Genomic DNA, 20,270 nt, shown 5'->3' on the forward strand with positions numbered 1-20,270 from the left:
TATGTAGAGTGAGTATGAGTTAATATATAAGAGAAGATGATGTATGTGGCTTGCTATTGTTTATTGAGTAGAGTATTCTCTAAACTGTATTAACCAGGCTATAAACGTTCAAGGTTACACATAGTTTTGTGTGTTGGTCCGTTATACTTCCGGATGGCAATGTTGTGAGTTTCTGAGCCAAACGCGCACTATCTATTGTGTGAAATACAATAGCAATTATTTGCTATCCTTTGGAAAGGACGCTAGTTTATCACAAGGGACTTTCCACCATATCTACCAGGCCAACTACCCGGGTGGACAGGGGGTCAGAATAAATATCGACTGCACCCGGGACCTGTCACGGTCCCTTTGCGTGTGGAACGAGTGCTCTACCAACTGAGCTATCGGGACCCCCACCTAAAATAGACACCGTCCAGAAAAAAAGACAAACAAAGGATGGTGTCATTGAAAGATCTACTGTTTGTTTTGTGATTTTCTTATTTTTTTTTTTTGTTTGTTTGTACTTTGATTATTTTTTTGATTTTGGTTGTTTGTTTTCTGGTTGTTTTTATTGGGGGGGGGGGTGTTTTTTATTTTCCAAATTTTGATATGTCATTCTAGTGAGACTTTTTAAGGTCATTTTCCTAGAAGACTTCAGTGAGATCAATTTGCTGCCGCAGTCAGTCCCTTGATAAAATAAAGATTGCAAGCGAATTTATCAAAGCGGTCGGCATGAGTCAGTGCGATTTGTGAGTTTCGTACAATCGTAGAAACCACCAAGCTTTTATCTTAAATATTGTTTAAGTCTAAGTTTACTTTCCAATAGAATACTCTTCAACAGTCGTAACGTCACTTCCTTCCTTATGGCGCATGGTAACTTAGTAACACTGGCTCTAAACTATCGGAACAATGGCGGACGCCCGTATGAAATATTTCCCCGGCGAGCATAAAAGCGTATACAGAGGAAAAAACATTATAAATGGGATCATGTTTTGACTTTTACACATTATGATCACAAGGCAATGAAAAGTTCAAGCCAGCATGAAGAATAAAAAGCAATGATTTTATTTGTTTAGAACCAAGATGGCCGCTGTTGCCGGGCGGCGTCACACCAGACTACTGAATCCAGTTCACTGTGTTGGACTTAGCCAAGGGACAGCATTGGTGACTGACACCTCCCCTTTATAGCGTAGCAATTCATATTTATTGTGACTCACTGTCTATAACGTTTTTATGTCAGGTTGAACCAGATGAAAAGTGCATTTAAATTCAAAATGATTAGAAATTAGAAATATTATTTCCAATTTATGTTTATTGTTTGTTTGGTTGTTTTTTTCTTATTTTTATGTTTTTCTTTTTTTTTCTCTTTTTGTTTTTTGGTGTTGTTATTTTTGTGTGTTTGTTTGTTTGTTATTTTTTGTTTATTTGATTAGGGGCATTTTCTTGTTTTGCTTGTTTTGTTTTGATTTATTTTGTTACTTTTTTTTATAGATTTAAAAATGTATATTCTTTTTTCTTTATAATAGAAAAAAAAACCAAAAGAAAAAACAAACAAACAAAAAAACAAAAACAAAAACAAAAAAAAAAAAAAAAAAAACAAAACAAAAACAAGCAAACAAACGAAATTTAAAAAAAAAACACCCCAAAAAAAAACCCTCAAAGAAAAAAAAAACAAATAAAAGAAAAACCCGCAAAAAAAAACCCCAAACAAAATGAAAACTGATAGCACAAATCCTATATTCTAAGCTATAATTTCTTAATTCAACTTTTACCAACCAAGCCGTCCTGACACAATACCCTTTTGAGACGATGGGTCGCATTTATTCTATTTTTTTCCCTTAAAATAATCGAGAACGGTCGTGTAAAACAGACTTCATGTAAACACCAAAAAGTTTTCAGATGTTTTGTTTTGGCCAGAAAGCGGACTGGATAAGGCATTGCAATTTCACTCGCTCGAGGTATCCGTGTTCGAGCCCCCATTTCGGCATCGTTTTATAAAATCCTTGACCTGTTGGCCACTTTTTAAACTTGCTTAAAGCGCTTTACACTGAGTCCCTGGCCAACAGAAACTCTTTACATGTAAGATGAGACATGACGCCTGTCAGGCGATATAAGTTGTGTTTTTTTTGACAGATAAAACGCTGTTTACGGCCAGATACTCGTTTTACATCTGAGAACAGTGAAAGAATTTTAGTAAGGAACCCTATTCAAGGACTCAATTATGTGCTGCTCAACCCTGGTCCATACTTTCCGAATGCGAGTGTCATATCACAAGACAACATAGCCACAATTCGGGGCTCCAGTGTGCGACTGGAACCAAAATGTCATATTAATGTTTTCTCTAGTTTGCCCCTAAAGAAATATTTATCCTCATAATGAAAGAGGAAAATGATTTATTTTAATTTATTAAATTATTTTAAAAGATATGAATTTCAACCATGCTTAAAGGACGTGAACATTATTTTAGAGTTTACCCCAAATTTATCAAGCCTGCATAACTATGCTAGTTTTCTTCAAGACGTCTGTTATCTCATTGCATTGGTTGATTATTATTTCAGTTTAAGGTAACATGCATTTTTGAACAAATAAAATACTTATAACTCTTTCACCAGGTTACAAAAGATGCAAATTCCATTACAGCGGATGTAGAAGAACTAGAGAGATGTGGCATTGGGCCCTTCAAAAAATTAAGGTAATTGCTAGGTTGTACCAGACTTGCCAACTAGAAAATGTAAACATTCATCGTTTTAATTAGATAATAATAATAGTCGCTATAGTTAAATTTATAGATTAGCAATTTACCACAACGAGGATTAAATAACACTTCAAAATCGTTTCTATTATGCAGACTGGTACCAAACTTTCATTTTCAACAAGTTTTGATGACTTTGAGATGTGACATTGGAGACGAAATTTCGTTTTCCTACGGATTTCTCGTAATATTAGGCAGATCTGCGTTGTGCGTGACATTAATGTAAAGTCTTATTCCCTGCATAAGTACCATTAAAAAATCACGAGTTACACATTTTAGCCAGAATCTCGCCTTTTGAATATCGATAGATTGAAATGACCCTAATCTTGACAAATATGGAAAAACATCATTGATTTGGAGTCAAGATAGCGTTGTACAGATTGCTGGTACTATCCATCATGCTCTATAGCTATGAAACACGCCCACTGCACATCTAGAAAATAAACATGAGGCTTTGAAAATAAGCTCAATAGGAAAATCCTGAGAGTTTCAAATTTGGAGCTCAGGACAAATAAATATCTATTAGAAGAGGTAGAGGATCTAGCAGGAGGACACTGTAGTCAATAGTGGAAACTGTCATGATTCGAAAACACTGATAACTTGTGCAAAACTGACTTGCAGGTCACCGTGGAAGACAAAGAAGAAGAGGAACACAGAAGAAACTGTGTCAGGACAACATCAAAGAGTGGACGGGCCTGGACCTTAATAGCCTTCTAGAAAAGACTATAGACTGTGTAGTGATGACTGGCGTGGAATTGTGAAATCTGCATTTCGCATGTCCCCGTAACGATCAACTGGTGATGGAGTGAGTTAATGAATCTTGGCTAAAAAAAAGAAACCATACCTGCAACTCTCCTAAATCCTAGGTGTGAGAGTTTTTGCCAAGATGAGGGTCATTTTAATCAATCAATAGGTAGATTAAATTGAAAGGCGAAACTTTACATACGTGTTTTTTTCCAGAGTACAGCAGTTGTTGGGAACTTGACCCAAGTCACATTTTCAACAACAATATCAAATTTTAGTATCTATCTATAGATTAATCACCTCAACATATTAGATAGTTAAATCGACAAGTCATAATTCTTGTGAAAAAAAGATTGTTCAAAGTTTGACGCGTGATGATGAAATGATTCTGTGAGGCGTAGATAGGCAAATGCTTCTGATGATGAAGAGCGTTTTCAAAGTAATGAAAAAAAAAGAATATTATAATAGCTTCGAAAAAAACACCAAAGTCCCAAACATGGATCGATTTGGGCTAAAAAGTCAATATGAAAACGATAAAATCATTAATAATTCACTTCAATTCCAGACAGACGGCGAGCTTATAGTGAAAATCAATGAAACTTGGGTTAAATTGATATTTTTAGTTGATAAAGTAAAAATAGTTGTTATAAAGTGCGAAAGAAAAGGATTTCGTGTATCGGAATATTTTTACTCTGAACTCACATTACGGCATCGGGTACATTCCGACATGGTTCCAGATTGAATTCATGTGTCACAACAGGGAACAAAAGTATGATGTAAAAAAAACCAAAATGGGCTCCAATCTCTTTGAAAGTGTAAAACCATTTTTCCAGGGGACTGGATAAATTCCTTGTGTAATTGATCTTCTGGTTTCAGAGTGATGCCATATCATTTTCTAGTCTGAATACATGCTGGTCGTCAATAAAGATAATCGATTCTCTCAATTTTACGTTCCGTAATCTTACAATTTTGCCTATACAGCCTGTTACTAAAATAGGAATACCACCTAATGATAAAATATGTAATCAAAGGACTGGTTACATACACAAATCCAAGGAGTTTGGAACCGGAAATGTAGTAGGTGTGACGTCACGACTATTATGCCCTATTATACTATTCGATTCGTTTTTGTTATTTTTATTTTGCTAGATGCCTCCAGATCTTTACAACAGTAGAATGGTTTGTTGCAATCCTGTGCATCTTTTGTTTTGTAGAAGGAGCATCAATCAACGGTCTCGTCAGCATCTCGATCACTACTATTGAGAAACGATTTCAGTTTAAGGTAAATTCAAAACTCCAGCACGACCTTACAATGAGCTGGTGAATTTATAATGCGGCTATGTGGTCAAGTGTTATGACACTCGCCTTGGATCAGAAGGTCCAGGGTTCGAGTCCCGCTCTAAGAGGCGAATAGTTGAGTCATCAGTAAAGGCTCTTTACTCACGTTATCTCACCGTACCCTCGTGTAAAACGAGTACCTGATCGTTAACAGGCTTTGCCTTTGTCCAAAAAAAATAAAATAATTGTGATATCGCCCAGCAGGCGTCATGTCTCGTCGTAAGTGTTTAGTGTTGCTGCTGGCTAGGGATCCCTTGTAAAGCGCTTTTAGCACGTTTTATGGATATTGCCCTATATAAATGCTAAGTTTGGTGGTGGTTGGGGGGGGTACTTTTGATGAGTTTTTATTAATTCATTATATTATAATCTATTGCAAATCGTTTGATGAGGTTACATAGCGTTTAATTAAAGCCCTGAAACCCGCCCTGAGAACCCAGGTTCGAATCTGAATTTTGTTTTCGCAACACTAAGTCGTATAGCTTTCATCAGAGTTTTATTTCTGTTGCAATCACGTTGCTTTTGTTTCTTGTATGGTGTTACTGTTTGACATTCGTGATATTTTGTTGGTAGTCATATATTTGTTTGTAATGAGAGGGATAAGTGAGCATTTACATAGCGCATTATCCACTAAACGTGCTCAACGCGCTTTATATGTAGTTCTTAGCCTACATCAAAACTAAACATGAGTGAGCTAGGGTGAGGTGACTTGCTCAAGGAGACACAACGAGGCGGGTAGTCGAACTCGGTACCTTTTGGGTACGAAGCAAAGACCGTATCTGAGCCACGTTGACCCATAATAAAACAATTTATGCAAATAAGAATCGTCCTTTTTTCTAGAAAATGTGGCATCATGAAGGGTGTCATAGAAGAAAAAAACCCCAGAACTTTAGCTTGACTTTGTTATAAATAAAATTAGTAATTTTGTCCCCAAAATTCCATAAATTTGTGAGGCTGGCTGAGAAAATCCGGGAAGATGCAACAAGCTTCGATTTGAGATATGAACCAAAATCAACGATAACGTGTTTACCATAGCAACAAATTTTATTCAGAAAAAATCATAACTTGGATTCCAATAGACATAGAAAGAAAATTTAAAGTGGTAAATGATCAAAAAGATGCGGTCTACACCACTGATATACATATAACTCAATTTATGAAGTTTGCCCATGTTTCCGGGTTTTCTCAGCTAGCCGCACATTTGTTTGGCGAGTGAGTTTATTATTGTGTATAAAAGAGACAGATTAAAGAGAAGACACTACATTGTTGTAAGATAAAGATCTGAAAATGTGTTTATGAAACAGAGCCAGGCAAATCAAGAAAGATAAAATACAAGAAAAACACCACTCCAACAAAAGCAGCCTGCCTCAGTGGAGAGAGACAGATTGTTTGGAGTGGGCTTATTTTTCTTTTGTTTTTTCTTTCTTGCTTTGTCTGACACTGTTTATACTTTTTCAGATATTTATTATTTTGTACGTGGTGCTTTTGTTGTCTCATACCCTGACATTCAACTGTGAATCTGTAGCTTTCTAGTTGTAGTACCGCAGTTGGAGAGGGAAAGTTTAGTCCTGGTGGAAAAAGGCTCTTTACAAACATTCTTTATCCATACCCAAGTTTATAATTATTATTACCTGACCGTTTCAGCATTGTCTCTATTTTAAAAATTGAAACGCACCATACATACGTTATATCCTAATTTGTATACTTAAAGTGTTTCCAATGGCTTGAGATCACTTCAACTTTGAGTACATTGTTTGTGCAGATATTGTTCTATATATGCCTAAATGCTCGTGTACTTTAAAACTGTTTGCTTAAGTTTTGATTTTATTTTTGTTTTGAGTAGTTTTCTATGTATTTATCTGTTTGTTTGTTTTGGGGGGGGGGGGGGGGTTTGGGGAGATTTTTGTTCCTTTTTTTCCATCATAATTACCATATCTTTGCCTCAGGAAGTTTTCCACGGAATGATCTGCTTGGCTAAAAAATTCGTAGTGTGTTTTTTTTTTTTGTTTTTTTTTTCTCTCCTGGATTTACTTTCATCTGTCTTAGAGTTCTGAATCTGGTCTGATCCTGAGTTCGGCGGACATCGGTGCAACAGCCCTGGTTTTGTTTGTGAGTTACTATGGTGCCAAGCGACATAAGCCGCGAGTCATTGGAGTGGGTTGTCTTCTCATGGCTTTTGGATCCTTCTTGCTATTCTTGCCACACATCCTAATAGGGGAGTACGTCTATAGCACGGGTAAGTCATAGAGAAGGAACGAGATTGACGTCACTCAGCTCTTTGTTGTTGTTTTTAGCTAGCCGTTTTTATATTAATTAGAAACAGCACTAAAATAATTAAGACAAAAACTCCCGACTCCTCATATCCTTACCCGCGAATGATCTACGTAGACGATGTTGATATTATATTTGATACAACAGACCTGGCGATACAGCACATACCGATAATATCAAATACTGTGCGACATTGGAATCTTAAGATCAACGAATCAAAAACAGAAATTACAGTGGTTAACAAGAAACAAGCGGAATGGAAAAGTGTAAGAAAACTCGAAAACTTGATTAATGAGAATGAAGACATCAAACGGAGAAAATGCTAGCTCAAACTACATTCAGAGAACTACATAACGTTTGGAACAGGACGAACCTCATAAATGAAAAAAAAATACGCCTTTCCGACGCGCTAATGCTGACAATTATTATGTACAATTGTGGTACAAAAAAGAAATTGGACATCCTGGACTCCCTTCACCGCAAACAATTGAGACGAGTTATTGGGGTACATTGGCCAGACAAAATCAGTAATGAGGATGTATATGACAGATGCAGAGTCCAACCAGTCACCACGCGAATAAAGAAACAAAGATGGAAACTGTTCGGACACGTTCTCCGACGAGATGAAAATATTCCCACACAAACCTCGATGGATGATTTCTTCAAACAAGGAGCCAAATACAGAGGCGTACACCACCTTCACTTCCAACAACATTGAATCAAGATCTGAAAAAAAATCAAATATATTTAGAAACAACAACCGAAGAACTGATTTCAACAACACAAGGAAACACCCAACTGCCTCAGCACATTAACACATGATGACATTCAAAAGGTAAGAACACTTACACAGGACACAGATTTATGGAAAAAAAATACTAACGGGATAAAAGAAACAGACTGACACACTGGAAGTAACACACACATTCACGGCAAGCCTCCACAGAGAAAGCGCAGCCATATTCATTCATTCATTTATTCATTCCTGAATAATTCTCACGAAATTCTATCGATCAGACTATATATAACCTTTTAAGGTTACACCTAGTTTTGTGTATTGGAACGTTATATCCGGCTAGCGGTGTGAGTATTTTACCTAAATGCATAGCATCAAAACAGTATTATGTCGGTGTTGGCTGGATGTGGAACTTCCAATCGTCAATCAAAATCATAAAACCTGGTCTAAAAGGGAAGAAAGGTCGTGACGTCACACCTTCTTCTCTTCCGGTTCAAAACTCATTGAAAGTATGTAACCAGTCCTCCAATCCTCCATTTTTGGTGTAATTCAACCACTATTTAATTGATAAAAATCCTCTATCAGACGATACCATTTAAAGGTTACAAACAGCTTTGTATGTTGGCATAACTCAACTAGCGGACGGAACTGGTCAGTATCCAATCTACTAAAATTCATAGCATCAATTAAACATCGGGGCTTTGTTTTCTCTCCTCCAATTTCTCTACTTTTCCAGTTATTAGCTCCCTTTCCTCTCTTTATTATCATTCCGGCAAATGAGACAAAGTTATTATTTCATCTATCGGGAGAATTTGTCAAAACCGGTCGGACGTCACGGGAGCAAGTTTTGAGATACACGCAAATAAAAGGGAAAGATCGTAAACTAAATTATTTCCTTTTTCACTCCCTCGTTTTAGTATCCGTCTAACTACATATTTACGAAAGGACTTTACAATTTAAAGTTTATAGAGATTTTAATTTAATTTTTCCAGAGCACCATCTATATAATAAATGTCTTGCCATTTTAAAAATATTTCACCCCTTCCCTTTAACTGTGATTAACTTGGGCCCAAATTAAAATAATTACAAAATTCAAACTGCATTTTGTTTAGAAATGGTGGGTGCCTCTATTCAAAAAGGTAATAATATAGGATTCAAATTTTCCGACGTCCGACGGACTTTGCCAGATCACCTCTCATATTCTAATTACATTTCGTAGTAATCTGATCGGATTCTCTATGATAATCCTTAAGAATCAATTTTAGTAACTGTAATTCTTTTCACATAATAAACTATAGACAATGTTTTCGATCAAAATTTAAAAGTATTTGTTATATTTCTCAATATCCTAAAGATGGCAACATGATTGGGCATGTGTGTGACAGAAACCGCTCGGATCCATGTTCTGACTCGTTGTCAAGCGACCCAGAAACGCATTCCTCCTACCTTTCCATATTTGCTTTGGGTCAGGCATTGCAAGGCATAGGGTTCACTCCCGCCTTCACTATAGGTGCTGCCTACGTAGCTGAAAATACGAAACCGGATAAAACAGCTCTGTATATGGGTAAGTTATGAAATCTGTGAATTTAGAGGTTGGGTGGTCTTGGAAGCGAAGCATATTTGTGAGATTTGAGACTAGTAATATCACACTTGCCTTCGGATAAGAAGGTCCATGGTTCGATACTGCTCTGGGCGGCGCATAATTTAGTCCTTGGAACAGGCTCTTTACTCACATTTTCTCACCGTGTGTAAAAATGAATACCCGGCCGTTAACGCGTTGTCTATCTCTGTGAACTCTGTGAAGTTTTACTCATTCATCAGGGGTTCTAAACTAAAAGTTGATTTCAAATAAAAAGAGACTCTTTATTTATTTCAATTGAAAATTATGAACTTTTTTCTTTTGAGACAATAAGTAAATTGTTTTAGGAATAGGCTATATTATAGTAATGTATTGTAATAATTTTACTTAGTGATACCTATGGTTTGCAGAGAAAAACAGGTAGGGTCCTACGGCACCAGCTATCGAATTCCAAATGGATGAATCTTTTTGACACGTTTTAAAGATGAAGAAGCATTTTCTAAAATGATCACTAAAATCTTTAAACAATTCAAATTCATTGCAAATTAAGTCTTTTAAAAACGTATTGGTTACGAAATATCCAAAATTCTTACTTTGAGGGGTGGAATAACAGTATTATTTCATGGAAATGAATTTATAAAATTATTTTTTTTTACCGCGGAATAACACTCACTCTCAAAGTCATGGTGTTAAGCCACACGTTAAATTAATCATTTAATAAATCCACAGCCATGAAATAATCCTAAAACTGATGCAAATCATTTATTTAGATATTAGTTGTTCTGATGAATTTTAATGAAATCATATTATTATGTCTATGCCAATCATCATTATTTAGGTGTGATATATGCCCTAACAGCTCTTGGCGTAGCGGTTGGGTATATGTTGGGAGGTCAGCTGTTGAATGTGTGGATTGATACAGGGAGGGTGGACATGGAAAGGTAATGGTTGCTATAGCCGTGCTACTAGATGAAGAACGATAATGATGATGATGATGATGGTGTTGATGTGATGATGATGATGATGATGATGATGATGATGATGCTGGTGTTGATGTTGTTGATTATGATGATGATGAAAAGGAGGAGAATGATGATTATTATGTTGATGATCATGATGATAATGAGGAGGAGGAGGAGGAGGAGGAGGAGGAGGAGGAGGAGGAGGAGGAGGAGGAGGAGGAAGAGGCGAAGGATGGTGATATGTACTATATAAATAATGATGATGATAATGATGATAATGAAACAACCTCTATTTCATCAAAAGCATCAGCATAGATTCATCAGACCGTCGATGGCTGGGTGCCTGGTGGATTGGTTTTACTGACACAACCTGTCTGTACTTACTACTAACATTACCCTTGGCGTCCTTTCCGAAAAGAATGTCTGGTAAGATTCGACATAGATTGACTTTACTGACACAACCTGTCTATACCCAATAAGAGATGAAGTGAGTAGGAAAGTGTCAGAAGACAATAGAGAAGTGGATAGCTCATACGGTAGAGTCACTCTCTCACCGGCCAGGCGGAGTTGTCGTACCATTAAGGTCGCGGGTTCAAACCCCCATCACCGCCGCAAAATTTTTTTATTCTCTATTGTCTTCTGGCACTTTCCTACTCACTTCATCTCTTGTTGTTACCAACATAAGTGTCTGCTCCACTCACTTTTCTGAATTAAAAATTCTATACCCAATACCAACATTACCCTTAGCGCCCTCTCCAAACAAGAAGGGCTGATACGATTTGACATAGATTGGCTTTACTGTAAGCACCCGTCTATATCTTATACTAACATTACCTTTGGCGTCCTTTTCAAAAAGAATATCTGGTAAGATTTGACATAACATAATAACTTCCATTACCTCAGTTAAAATATTGGATCACACTAGAAAATATATTTTGGACGAGTGGTTAAGGTATTGCATTGTGACACGGGAGATCCCGGGTTCGATCCTCGCTTCGAGCACATTCGATTGTTTTCCTTGGACAATATTATCAACCCCATTTTTTAACTTTTGACAGTAACAAGGGTGATTCCAGTTGACGTCATACGTTTTTTTGACGGGTTATCTTTATTCCTTCATAAAATACCCAAGCCAAAATGTCTGACGATGACGCGAGGAAGGGATTAATTCTTTTGTTCTTTTAATTTTTGTTAGTAATGCAGAGTTTTAGTCCTTTTCATTTTCTTTTTTTTTATCACTCTCTGTCATTTTCTTTCATTTATTATTTGAGGCAAGATGGCCAGGTGGATAAGAAATTGCACATACACCGGAGGTCCAGGGCTCATTATTTCCTTGATTTGAGTAAGACATTTAGACCCCACTGATCAATTTGTGGCGCTGCACTTTGTCTGGCGTCTGAGTTATCTTTTTTTTGCTTGATATACTCTGAAGACGAATTTCAACCTGAGAATGAATTTAAGTAATATTTAACTCCTGTTTACATTTCAAATAGTCTAGGATCCTGAGGGTTGTCGGCTATGTGGTCTTGTGGTCTTACAACAGCAACACGTGACATATAAAATATGAGATGTCACCTGGTAGGCAATATTACAATTTTCCGACAGAGACAACGCTGTAAACGGCCAGATATTCATTTTACACCTGAGTACGGTGAGAGAATATGACTAAATATTATTTTCCAAGGACTCAACTATACGTCGAGCGAGGATGTTCGAACCCAGGACCTTCCAATTCGAAAACGAGCATCATACCACTATACCACATAGCCGCACGGATTGTCCTATTCCGGCTATATAAATCAAAATAGACTCCTGCTCCATGCGCTTAATGGCTCTGACGCACTGTTTTTAAAATTAAAAAGTCAAAATTACATAAGTTGAGCTTAAAGTCCATTATAAGCATCAAGTTATATGTTGTTTATTTACAGGTAGACCAACTATGGTAGAGTCGAATCCTAAGGACTCCATTCAAATAAACAACAATTCTGAGGATACATTATGGGCTCGGATCGTTTCTTTTCCAAAAGCAATTTTTATACTGGTTGGTATCAAGCATAATAAATAATAATTTTGATGTAAATGAACGTAATAACGTCCGTTGAAATGTATAGTGTATATATTTTCCTTCTATCCATATATTTTTCAATGAACTCTTTTTCAACTATCCGAACAAACGAGGATGAAACACTGACGCCTAAGAGATGAATATAAATTCAGAAAATATAGTGGAGTAAGGTTTTATTGATGTTCAGATTTAAGTAAAATACTCACAACATCCATCAATCGGGTATATTGTAACAACACACAACACTGTGTGTAAACTTGAAAGTTTATAGCCTGATTGACACAATTTTAGGCAAACTAATCAGAAAAATGGCTGTTTAAAAGCAATAACTAAGAGCTGAGTGACGTCAATGTCGTTCCCTCTATATCAGTAATGATGAAAAATTCAAATAAATGATATTGAGGAGTGCCATGTGAAAACAGAGAATACAGATTTTACGGTGTCAGTGAACCAAACCCGGGATCCAACTGGTACGACACCGGCGCATAGCTGAGAGAGAGAGAGAGAGAGAGAGAGAGAGAGAGAGAGAGAGAGAGAGAGAGAGAGTAGGCGAACAGTTGCAAGAGCCACTGAGCTATTCAACAATGGCTAGTGCAACTGGTCGCTGACGCCATTTTAATCGATCGATATTTGAAGGACGATTCTTCTGGCCAAAAATTTTAATACGTGTATTTTCAAAGTACGGTAGAATAATTGGAAACCAGAAATTAAGCACTTTGACATAGGCCCACTCGACTGAGGTGTGAATTTGTACCTGGTTGTCAGATATAAACAGTGATGGATATTGGAATAGTCAATTAGAAAATAAAAGACGCTTGATAGACGACTTGATTGTATATGGCGTACTAGGAATATAAATAAAGCATTGCAAAGCGCATTTGACATGGAATTTCCATGGGGATGCGCTTTGTGTTTGCATTTAATTTGTTCTAATGAGTCGAGCAAGTCTGCGTACTTGCAGGACTAATAACCCTAATTGTTATGGGCTCAATATTGTAATGGGAATACTTTCAAACCAACGCTAAATTTTATTGTGCACTACAACAATGTTGAATCAAGGCCATTTTTGTGATTATCAGACCTGCAAATATGTACACGTAGAGCTCGACAAAGTAATTTAGTCTCAAATCTTGTAATTCTAAGCTTTTATATTTCAATATCAATTACAAGAATCTAGTTTTACCATTTAGACTTTTTTTACGATTTTCAGTTGAGGAATCCCTTGTTTGTGATTATTGTCCTGGTCGGCTCCATGGAGTCCCTGCTTTTTACAGGTCTTGGTGCTTTTGCTGCCAAAGTCCTGGAAGAGAAATTTGATGTTCATTCTGATGACGCTGGTCTCATTATGGGTAGGTAATTGTCAGAAATAGTATGTCGTATCATTAAGAATCCGTTTTTAAAACAAATACTATAAATTATATATATATATATTTATATTATATATATATATATATATATATATATATATATATATATATATATTATATATATATATATTTATATATTATAAATTATATATATATATATATATTATATATATATATATATATATATATATATATATATATAAGCAATCATCCGTGCCAACTGGACATAACTTAACAGCATTCCTCCCTAACACAACTTAACAGCATTCCTCCCTGAAGACCCATCTATCTACAAGCGGATGGAGGAAACAGCGCTGTAGGAGAGAAAAAAACCCAAAATAGGTGAGAAGACCATAAAATTTGCATTCCAAAGAAGCTGAGCACTCTGTGTGATTCAAGCTATATATAGGAGGAGGAGGATGAGAAGGAGAAGGAGGAGGAGGAGGAGGAGGAAGAGGAGGAGGAGGAGGAGGAGGAGATGATGATGATGATGATGATGATGATGATGATGATGATGATGATGCTGATGATAGAATGATATAAATCATTTCATAGAGAAGATCTTACAAACTCTTGGGATTTCTTAAGGGAATTGGCAATGGGCCAGTTAGTCCTCAAAAGGAGTCGTATAAAAAAACAAACAATAATTACATTAAAAATCACATTGATCATCCAATACATAGTTGAAGCGAAGAGATGAGAATGAAAAGCAATGGGTTAAGATAGCCAGGTCAAAGATCTCTCTCTCTCTTTCTCTCTCTCTCTCTCTCTCTCTCTCTCTCTCTCTCTCTCTCTCTCTCTCTCTCTCTCTCTCTTTATTATTATATTATATATATATATATATATATATATATATATATATATATATATATATGTATATATGAATAAATATATATATATAGAATACAAATTTTCACTCACATATTTGTGGCCGAGACGACTCGTTTCTGTGTTTTTTACACTTCTTCAGTCGGCGTAATCCATTGTAAAGAGACGACTCGTTTCTGTGTTTTTTAAACTTCTTCGGTCGGCGTAATCCATTGTTTACAATGGATTACGCCGACTGAAGAAGTGTAAAAAACACAGAAACGAGACGTCTCGGCCATCGTCTCGGCCACAAAAATGTGAGTGAAAATGTGCATTCTATATTAGCTCTAACCACCATTATCGAGCACTTTCGTACCTACAAGTACCCACCAACACTCATAAATATATATATATATATATATATATATATATATATATATATATATATATATATATATATATATATATATATATATATATATCCCTCTCTTGGGTCATCGTTTGGATGACGAAGCATCACATAAGAAACAACATGGCAATTGTCTGAAACCACGTTCGTCGTTCTCTGATTCGTTGATTTTCCTTCGTCTTGTGTTAGTTCTCGATGGAGACAACTGCTTGCCCTATAGAGATTTTAAAGATTGTTTGCATTAAAGTAAAAGAAGCTTTTAGTTCTTCTTTTACTCATTCGCCGATGTTTTGAACGCTTAGAAAAATTAGTGTTTTTTTTTGACAGACCAACGATTGGACGTCAGTGTTATGTCTTCTTTTTTTCAATTAGCAGAAATATTTGCATAAGATAAGCTAAAGCCTCTTTCTACTGATGATTGCTCTTTGCTCAAAGGGCCTGGGTCGCTTGTAGCGTTAATCAAATTCTTTGGATTTAGTTTACTAAAGTGATTATTTAATATTCTAGCTGGCGTATCTTTCGAAAGAATCATGGGGAAACTGGAAACTCCTTTATATTGGGTTAATCTCTTGGATTTTGATCTAGAACTGGCCATGATTGATGAAGTAACATTTTTTCCTAGGCAAATTGCCCATATGTTTGATTACAGGCAATATGAGATTAAGCTCGTTAACATTAACTGACATCTTCAACGTCGTTCAGAAAGCCAATGTTGAGAGACGGAGGGGAGGGGGGGGGGGAGGGGCAGGGGTAGGGAGGTGTTGCTATAACACGAACCACCCGCTTTATAAGAAGTCAGCCGCTAAGATATTGCTATGGACGACTTCATATGATTGAATGATTGCATCTTTTGATTATGCACTTCTAAAAATTTAGAGATGGTGAATTGTGCGTAATTTTAAAGAAGCATCTATTTTATTATTATTGTAGTGTTTTAAAATTATCAAGATTATTTCAAATTTTTATCACTTTTTGTCAGACATCAAATGTAGGGTAATGTTTCTTTGAAAATTGATGAAGCTGGTGTCAGTGGCTCTTTGCAATTATTGTTTTTAGACTGTCAGTTGACCCAACAGGTATTTCATTCAAAGAGTAGCTAGATACTCTGAATTAGATCGTAAACATCAAACTAGTCCTTTCGAGCCATTTGGCCCATGGTGCCAGAGTTAATCCAGGTCTCTATAGCGTGAAATGGACAATAGCAAATGCCTGTTGTCCAATGGTTTTATGACATGGTTTTTGTGATTTTGTTTTGTAAGATTCCGTGTATTTAATATTTAAAAAGTTATAGATAGATTTTAAAGGATCATTCGGGCATTTTGTGATTTTTTTCCGGTCTCTGTTTTGTTTTTATTTTTTGTTGTTTATTTTTTGTCATGCCATATGCCCGATATCTATATAAAAATTCAGAAGCTCAATGTACAGTTCTCGTTTGATTCAAGCACGCTCTCGGGAGAAGCAAAAAAGCATGCTAAAATACTAGCGTGCCGAAATTTGGTGCTGGTGGGAGGAAACGACATGTTATATAGAAAAAATCCTGCCTGCCCTAGTGCATAGCGTGTTGGAGTTTAGCGTGCTGGAATCCAGGTATTACTATAATAACTTAAGAACACAAAGTCGCACAACTCTCCTTATAAAAATCTAGAAAACTCGCTTCCCCCCCCCCCCCCCCCCCCCCAGCTCAGGGGCAGTAACTCTCTAGGTTGGTGCAGACGGGGAGTCCTTGCCAGAGTGTCAAGAGAACTGCGTGGCATTTCCCCCTCTGAGCGGTATTTCAGTGCTAGGTCAACTTAACCCCATTAGTGGGGTCAACCCATGGGTGTAACAGGTAGCGGTCAGGGGAAATCTGTGATGCCACTGATGGTAATTAATTGCTGCAATATTTCATGATATTGCTCAGTTGCTAACATGAATATGAAAATTGTTCCCTCACCACAAGCAAAGCAATGGTTTCTTTCACCATATGCCATGGTTGATAATAATGTATCCTCTTAAGGCTGCTCATAAGAGAGGTGTCAATTTAGTGGTTTTTGAGCTATCAATGAAATTAATTTGTTGTAATTTGCATATTAATAATTTAATTCCCAGCGACAGAAAATGATTGAAACAAGCATCATTAAAAGTAAAAATGATGATCTTGACACATGCCAAGTTTTGTTGTCCTGGCAGTAAAACTTTAAAAGATATGAATATTTTATTGTAAATTTCTTATTTGGCATGACTTGGTGAGATCCTCATTTTCTCTCCCACAGTCTTCCATGCCATGAATTATGTCCAAATATCAGTTTAGGAATTAAATATAAACCATTATACGTATATATTATTAATCTTATTTTTTAAGCATTTAACTGATTTAAATATTATGTAGTTTTGAAGTCAATGTTTAGGGTCATTGAAATCCATCTCAATTACTGGTATTTTTGCATGTTGAATAAGTAACATAATGTAAGTTCAAGTTCTCCTTTTGTGCACAAGTGAATGTGTTAACTTTTTATAGACTGAAGCGTCCAGATATATATGGCAGTGATTTCCCAAAAATTAAATGATCTTGATGTGGTATGCCTGTGGTGTTATACTGATTTGACTCTGGTTGTTATTCAGTTGTTTTATCTCTAAATTTGACTTACTGGAGTTCAATGGTATGTCAGATGACTTTATAAGACAATGACAAAGTGTGTATTTTTGAAGGAAAGGAGATGATTCTATATAACCTGTATGGACAGTGTGTTCGTTTTGAATGTAGTTGGTCAAAAAGGAGAAACAGGTTGCTACTTGGAATAAACTATATGCCCTCATAGTTTTGAATCCTCTTTTGTCCACATACTCTACTATGTCAGTCTGTTTGAGCAAATCATTTAATTTAACAGTACCAGTGTTGTTGATTGTTACTGCAATATTTGTAGCATGTCCAGTAACCTTGTTGGGTGATTGATTTTTTTCTTGTAAAGAGGTTATATTTTATAGGCAGATTGATAGTAAATTGAGATATTGAAATCATACACAATATTGGTTTTTAGTTTTTACTGGTCAATAAAATATTAGCTTTATGAGTTATTTTACCACATAAAGACATAAACCATATCAGTTTACTGTTATGACCAACACAACTGTTTGAGAGGAACGGAAATGGTAAAAAAAAATATACAGAACTAACAAAACCAAGAATAAATCATGAAAATCAACTGCCAATATGATAATAATGCACAGGAACATAGATGCATATATGTACTTTTTATATTTATTAAAATTATTGAGATACTGCCGCTGAGTTTTGAATAACAAATTTTTTATTTAAGTGCACCATAATTTACAAGCACTTAAAATTCGATCCCCATTTTGTGATATTTAAAGAAAACTATTAACCACAAGGATGTCAAATTTTCACTGATGTTTAGAAAGACAACTGATTTTTCAAATCAAAATAATAAAGTGAAAGAGTCTGTTATTGTTTTCCCGCTATACAGACATATTATAAGACCATAAATATCCATAATTGCCCCCATTGGATACGGCACTGCCTGATACCAGTTGAACTCCAATGACCTCACGCAGGTAGCTAGCAGGGAGGGTTATTGGTCCCTTGGTAGTTCCAACTGAAATATCACTGATTCCACGCAGTGAGAGATACCATCTGATTTGCATTGCCGTGGGTCATCTGGCGGACATATTTGAACTCGAACCAGGAACCTACTGGTCTAAAGTCGAGTGTCATAACACAAGAGCAAATAAGCCACACAAGCTGCTCACATAAAACGGGCAAACTTTCATAATTTTCAATTATTTGTTCATTCATTTATTCCTAACGCAGCGGCGGTAAATTTATTGGTTGGTACAGACAAGGTGTCCTTGCCAAGAGTGTCAAGAGATACCATTTGACTGACTAGGCATTGTCATGGGTCATCTGGCGGACAGTTTTGAACTCGAACCAGAAACCTACTGGTCTGAAGTCGAGTGTCATAACACAAGAACAAATAAGCCATGCAACATCTGCTCAAATAAAACGGGCAAACTTTCATAATTTTCAATTATTTGTTCATTCATTTATTCCTAACGCAGCGGCGGTAAATTTATTGGTTGGTACAGACAAGGCGTCCTTGTCAAGAGTGTCAAGAGATACCATTTGACTGACAAGGCATTGTCATGGGTCATCTGGCGGACAGTTTTGAACTCGAACCAGAAACCTACTGGTCTGAAGTCGAGTGTCATAACACAAGAACAAATAAGCCACGCAACATCTGCTCAAATAAAACGGGCAAACTTTCAGAATTTTCAATTATTTGTTTATTCATGTATTCCTAACGCAGGGGCAGTAACCCTGGTGGGTGGAGCAGGCGGGATGGTTCTAGGGGGCATCCTCGTCAAGAGATACCATCTGACTGTACGAGGCATCGTCAGGTTATGTCTCGTCATGGCTTTTTTGGCTCTCATGCTTGGTGGCGGATTCTTTCTCAACTGTCCAGAGACGAATTTTGCTGGGCTCACATCTCTCTATGGCGACAATGAGTAAGTAAGGAGTCTGATATGCCTTATATTATTGTTATCTATTTGGTTTTGAAAATTTTTTCAATGTATATTTAGACATTTGAGTTATTGATATTTTTTCACAAGGTAATCAAATATCTGACTTATAGTCTCGAAATGGTATTGAATTGAGGTAAATAGGATACCAAAAAGTGATATTAGACCTCAGACGCCAGAAATGTGATATTTCACTTTTTGCCAATATCAGAAATCGTGTCCAATGTCCTCAGTAACCCCCCCTCCCCCCCCCCCCCCATTTAAAAGAAAAAAAGGGGGTGGGACATTTGTCATTTGCAAAATTCTGTAGAAAGAATGCCAAAAAATAATTAATAAATTAAAAGTGGCGCAGACGGGAATCGAACACACAACACCGATTTCATCAAGCCTTCTGAGACAGACGTCTTAACCATTTGGCCATGCCATCCACATGAATGACAACACATATCATACAAAGTAAGCTACTTTTCCTCCACTGGGTTGTTGTTTGGATATTTTTAAAAACGTTTATTGATATTTCATTAACTGTCAAGTTTAATGGATATTGCGCTATATAAAAAGCTCCTTTTTATTCAAGTTATCAGTCTTATAATCGTTAATTTCACGAGCGATGGTTCATAATTATCGGTCGGTGACAGGGGCAAAAAAATACTCACAAATAAAACGTCTATTAAAAATTTTGAGTCACAACTGGAACGATTCAAATGTTTATTAGACTATTTTTGAAAACTTTGACGATAACTGAC

The 20,270-nt window shown here is 36.3% G+C and overlaps 1 protein-coding gene across 1 annotated transcript in view; it reads left to right on the top strand.

Annotated features, from left to right (window-relative positions):
- The window catches only part of LOC144966677 (solute carrier organic anion transporter family member 4A1-like), a 42,058-nt gene that overhangs the window by 14,038 nt on the left and 7,750 nt on the right, over positions 1-20,270 (top strand). Inside the window, exons 3-11 of the mRNA XM_078903434.1 lie at positions 2,583-2,671; positions 4,625-4,757; positions 6,857-7,046; positions 9,172-9,381; positions 10,235-10,337; positions 10,663-10,784; positions 12,287-12,399; positions 13,634-13,772; positions 19,311-19,509. Of these exons, the coding sequence (XP_078759560.1) occupies positions 2,583-2,671; positions 4,625-4,757; positions 6,857-7,046; positions 9,172-9,381; positions 10,235-10,337; positions 10,663-10,784; positions 12,287-12,399; positions 13,634-13,772; positions 19,311-19,509 (1,298 nt within the window). The remainder of the gene's footprint in view (positions 1-2,582; positions 2,672-4,624; positions 4,758-6,856; positions 7,047-9,171; positions 9,382-10,234; positions 10,338-10,662; positions 10,785-12,286; positions 12,400-13,633; positions 13,773-19,310; positions 19,510-20,270) is intronic.

This window comes from Berghia stephanieae, chromosome 2 (genome assembly GCF_034508935.2).
Source record: "Berghia stephanieae isolate SIO BIC M18660-M18661 chromosome 2, UCSD_Bste_1.3, whole genome shotgun sequence".
Taxonomy (NCBI): Eukaryota; Metazoa; Mollusca; class Gastropoda; order Nudibranchia; family Aeolidiidae; genus Berghia; species Berghia stephanieae.